General features: G+C 43.1%; 1 protein-coding gene across 2 annotated transcripts; it reads right to left on the reverse strand.

Moving 5' to 3' along the window:
* Positions 1-554: 554 nt before the first annotated feature.
* On the reverse strand, positions 555-794 carry LOC101662273 (keratin-associated protein 19-3-like). Of its 2 annotated transcripts, XM_030888847.1 has the most exons (2): positions 710-794; positions 555-646 (listed from the first exon to the last, which is right to left on the reverse strand). In XM_030888847.1, the coding sequence occupies exons 1-2, from the start codon at positions 792-794 to the stop codon at positions 555-557; spliced, it is 177 nt and encodes a 58-aa protein (XP_030744707.1). The 2 variants fall into 2 exon arrangements, with proteins under 2 accessions (XP_030744707.1, XP_004711378.1); XM_004711321.1 differs by having other exon boundaries at positions 555-794.
* Between the last annotated feature and the right edge of the window lie 4,728 nt (positions 795-5,522).

Genomic DNA, 5,522 nt, shown 5'->3' on the forward strand with positions numbered 1-5,522 from the left:
TTTGTTTCTCCACTCTACCCAGACTAACACATGTTTCAAGTAATTATTGGACAGATAAAATGATTCTATATTATAAATCCCATGCGCAACTAACTCTTTAATCCATAAGTTTTCTCGGCCTCATGTGGGCCAGGAATTGGCATGGACACAAAATCATACAGCAATGAAAGGACAATCCCAATCCCTGCCCTGGGGGCTTGGATCTAGTTCCCAAGAAGTGAGTCCGTGGAAAGGAAACCAAGTTTACGCTGCCATTTAAATATGTTTATTGAAATATAAGAGTTGGTAACATGATGGTAAATTTAAAAGGAAGAAAGGGATGAGCAGTTTGACTGGTGAGCTTCCAGATCATCCTATGAGAAAGGCCCCCCTTGCTTCTGGTGTGTGGCTGCAGCTGGGTCTTGATGTAGACTGTAGAACTCCCGTAGCAATTTCTGTAGGTCTATCTGACTTGCCAGCAGCTAGGGACTAGGCAAAGAGGATAAAGCGTTTTGACAGTAGAACTAAATCAGGATGATACAAGGAGTTCCGTGACTCAAAGAATGAGCTGATGCTTAGTAGGCACCAGAGAATCCATATCCTCCATAGCAAGATGGGCGGAAGCAGCCATGTCCGTAGCCTCCGAAGAAGGGGCCGTATCTGTAGCCTCCAAAGAAGGGGCCGTATCTGTAGCCTCTGGAGCCACAGCCATAGCCCAGTCTGTTGAAGCTGCCATAGCCACAGCCGTATCCCAGACCACCGAAGCCTCCCAGGCCGTAGCCCAGGCCTCCGTAGTAGCTGCCGTAGTTGCTCATGGTGTCAGGTTCTAAAGATTGATCCCGATATCAAGGTAAGTTTCCAATGTATGACTATCACCAACTCCCTTGGGCTTTATATGCGCTCAGTGACGGGTGGGGCAAACCACACAGACTTACACAATTCTGACTGCATATATTAAAGTACCTGGAAAAAATCTCATGCATCCTATTAGGTAAAACTTTAGGACAACTCCTGACACTCCTTAAGGAAGTTCTTCTTTTGATTTCTGTGCAGTTTGGTTTCCACAGGGTGATTACGGTGTCTTCAAAGCCCTCTGGCTTCAGCCCTCAGATTTGAGGCTCGATAATCAAACACCACAGTGTCAATCACCTCCAATTGCCTCAGTTGGAATTGTTCTTTCTGTACAGTCTCTCCGCAGCATCTCTGATTCTTGATTTTAGCCATTTAACAAATATTTATTGCCTGCCTACTGTATCCCAAGGAGCCTGATGGCACCCTGATGGCACTTGGCTGCTAATTCAAGGTCAGTGGTTTGAACCCACCAGTAGCTCTTGGGGAGAAAGATCTGTCAATCCTCTTCTGTAAAGATTACAGCCTTGGAAACTCTGCAGATCAGCTGAATCTTCTCATATAGAGTTGCACGTGAGGGTCCACAATAACAAGGTACCCCAGACAGCATACCTCATGTCAAAGATACAATTATAAATAGGAACTATGCTTCCCTGCTGGTGGTGGGGCAGGAGAGGGTGGGTGCAGCCATGCTAACTAGATAAAATGTTCTGCTCTTAAGAGTTTCGAAATAAAATTCCCTTGCAATGCCCAAGGTCTTTCAAAAATAGATCTTTCCCTTGGTAAGACAAAAATCTAATTCCAATGACACGCTTTTGATATTTACTATTTCAGCATGCATATGGGTTTTATCATCTTCTATGATTTCATGCCAGTGTGGTCATTTGCTAATGTTTGGGGACGCAAACAAGGAAGTGTTCAGTAATATAAACAATTTCAGACGTAGATGTCATCTCTATTAAAGTCCTCGTAGGCTACGCCTCATTGCAGCATTTAGCTCTTGCTGCTCCTTATTCCAGACCCCACACCCTGTAGAACTGAATATAGCAATAGCATGTGTTATTGTATTAACAGAATACGGTCTGTTGTGATGTAATACCAAGTAATTCCCTTGATTTTGGTGCTTCTAAACAAATAAAATTACTTTTCCCTTTAAAAAAAAGAACTTTGCTTCCCATAATCCCTTCCATTTTTGTTGTTCAAGGTAATAGATGAACTTACACTTACTTCATAAATTAAACAAAAAGGAGTCAACAAGAACAAGATTTTCTGTGTTTGTTTTTAAGAAGGAAATAAAACCAAATAAGAAAGGACTGTTTCCTTACTACATCTCACTCTACACCATTAGTTCTAACTACATTTGTTTCCCTTTATTAAGTTCTTATATAGGAAATATCACTGGAAGTATACGTTGAAAGACATTGCCTTGCAAAATAACACTTTATTCTTCACCATCTTGATCTTTTAAATGAAAGCATCCTTCAAAGAGATTAACATTCGGCTATCCACCCCCACCCACCTGGCCACACAGCCTCATCGTGAAACAGGAAATCTGCCTTACTGCATTTCTAACGTGATCAGCAAGTGAAGGAGGGGGTGTTGAGCAAAGTCTGGGGTTTCATCCTTCTGCTCTCTAAGCTAACTAACTGTCCTGTGCTCGCATTATCTTTATGAATAGTTGGAGTTATCAAACTGTCGTGAGATGTGACAATAGCGTCAACCAAAGTATTCACGATTAGAGAATGGAGTCGCTGCACTTAGCCTTTTGCATAAAGGCAAATTTTCCAAAGAGAAACGGTAGAACGATTTTATAGACTATTAAAAGTAACTTCGGGTGCTTGTCGTTGCTATTCGTTTCCGCCAGATTGGCTCCAACCCAAAGTGATGAATGTTTAACAGGACAAAACGGGCCTCGGCCTGCACCATCTGCATGGCATATTTGAATCCACTATTACAGTTGTCATCTCGACCCACCTCACTGAAGGTTGTCTTTGTTTTGGCGGACCCTTTATTTTACCAAATACGTTGTCTTTTTCTTATGATTGGTATTTCCTGGTCATGTATCAAAGGAAGCCAACCTGAGTCTTGCTACCTTCTTTTCTAAGGAAATTCTGGTTTTATTTCCTCCAAGACTGATCTTTCCACTACTTATCCATCCGTTTGTCGCACTGTGGTGGGTTATGTGTTGCTGTGATGCTGGAAGCTATGTCACTGGTATTTCAACTGCCAGCAGGGTCTCCCTAAATGTTTCAGCTGAGCTTTCAGACTAAGAACAGCCTCCGAAGAAGGCATCGGCTGGCCACTTCAGAGAAATGAACTGCCGAAAACCTTATGAATAGCAGGGAAGCATTAGCAGATATTAAAAGCCAAATAAATAGAAGCAGCCTGTCCCACCTGAATGTTGAGAACATCTCAAAAACAAATTTGAGATATTGAGCACTGATAACAAAAGACCTAATGAGCTATAGGATGACATCGAGAACATTCCATATGAAGAAAGCAAAAGGCATTTAAAAGGCAGCCAAGAAGAAGGATGGATCTCTTTTTGCCTCCTCCACTGGTGAACACCCTCATTTTGACTTTGGCTCAACAAGTCGATCAGCACGTTCCTTTCCGCTTGGCAGGAACTCAAAGGGTGAATTCTCTTATGTTCATTGGGATTGCAACCAAGATACTTGTGGCTCTGATTGTTCCAGCCATGGAAAACTGGGACAAGCAAGCCAAAATAAATGCAAAAGTGGTACGGTGGGAAATTGAAGTACAACTCTTTCTTGTCCAAGAGGTTAAATGTACACATCATCACTGAGAGATAATTATTAGAGCAAAGCATCATGCTAAATGTCACTCATTCTCAGTTTTAGCTGAAGACCCAAGATCATAAATGCCCACTGCTCTCAGATCATAACAGGAGAGGTCAGTCCACATTCAAACTTAGCCAATGGATCACAAGACAGTGTTGTCCTATAGGGTGCTAGAAAATGAGTCCGCTGGGTTTAAAGGCATTCAAAACACACAGCAGTCACGAAAATGAACTTCAGCATACCGATGAACATGAAGATGATGTGGGACCAGGAAACATTTTGTCCCATTGTGCATGTGTTTGCCACAAGTTGGATCTGAATTAACAGGAACTAACTGGCCATATGTGTGTTCTAGGCTGGGTACTTTAGAGAAACAAATCCACAGAAACTCCTATGTGTAAGAGGGTTTTATATAAAGGTAAGTGCACATCAAGAAAACATTCCAACCCAGTGCTGCCCAAGCCCACAAGTCCAACATTAACCCATATATCTGACACCAATCCACAAAGTCCTCCTCCATCTCACAAAACACACGCAATGACGCTAACTGCAGGAGGAAAGCCGAGTCAGTGAATGTGTAAGCACCTCAGTGCTGGCAGAGGTTGCACACAGCTGCTCCAGCACCCAGGGCTGCATCGGGGTAGGTCCATGAGGCTTCTCCTTGGGGATGTCTTGCAAGAAGTGAGTCTTGCAAACTGAATCAGAGAACTGGCTAAGGCAGCTGCACCCTGGTGCGACCATCACAAAGCAAGAGACCCAAGAACTAGAAAGGCAAAGCTCCCTGAGCCATGTATCTCTCTGCCTTTCAATTAACTCCACATGTGTTTATTGGCCAGGTTGGCACAATAAACTTTAACTATATCAATCCCTCCCTTGCCAAATTCTTTAGCAATTAAGTAACATCCACACCTTAATTCTATAATCCTGTGAATATGTTCCCCACCTATGAAAGTTTGTAAGCCATCCACTTCATGCCTCTATCCCCAAATTTTGGTTATGCAATTTATATACTTCCCACTTACATCAACCCAGTGCTCTGATAAGACAATCATATTTTTTGACACGAATAGTCTTCATCCCAGTTGGAACCTTGTGAGTCTGCATCCATAAGCAAAGTCAAATCCAGACAGGCCATCCATAAAGTCAGCAACAATATGCGCCAGTTCACAGGCTCAAAAATCTCTAGCTGGTTGGGTTCTGGTCAACTCATTGTAGGCTGCCTCACTCAGCCTCCACAGGGTGCCCATTGATCGCCTTGCCTTTAGACCATGGGCTCTCACAAATAGTCAGCAAGCCCAGCCCCCTTGTGCTTGGTCATGAACTTTAGACCAGTCAACCCACTCGTCTTCTCTTTTTCCTATAAACCAAGTCCACAGGTGTCAGTGGCCAAACTCACCCCGTCTCTTTATTGCTGCATTTCCCCAACTTCCACTCAACAAGTAGATCCAGGTGGTCACATAGCAAGCATTTCGGCCTGCTCACAGACTCCCTTTAGCATTAAGTCCTAGAGAGGAGTTTTCTTCATGGTTTCAGATTTTTTTCTAGCTTCTGACAAAGACTACTGGTTCCTGGGTATTCCAAAGCACTGGGTGGGACATATCTTTTCAGAGCTTTTTTTGCAGGCATGTCCTAAACCCATCTAGGATCAAAATTTAATGGCTGAAAGTAAGTGGGCTTACAAACTTCCTATTTTCCTACTTCCCACATTCTCCCCAGAAAACAACCAAGTAAGCAGTGTTGCTTTATCTGACCTCTGCTTAGACAAAGAAGAAAAACTACCGGCGAAGAAAGCTGAAGGTGCCCGGCTATCAAAAAGTGTAGCGTCTGGGGTCTTAAAGGCTTGAAGGTAATCAAGCGGCCATCAATCTCAGAAGCAACAAAGCCCACATGGAA

The sequence above is a fragment of the Echinops telfairi genome, unplaced genomic scaffold, assembly GCF_000313985.2.
Source record: "Echinops telfairi isolate 266 unplaced genomic scaffold, ASM31398v2 ScPeMD7_7469;HRSCAF=8507_0, whole genome shotgun sequence".
Lineage (NCBI taxonomy): Eukaryota > Metazoa > Chordata > Mammalia > Afrosoricida > Tenrecidae > Echinops > Echinops telfairi.

Coding starts and splice junctions, on each gene's coding strand:
- LOC101662273 (XM_004711321.1), bottom strand. CDS start 794: ATGAGCAACTACGGCAGCTACTACGGAGGCCTGGGCTACGGCCTGGGA.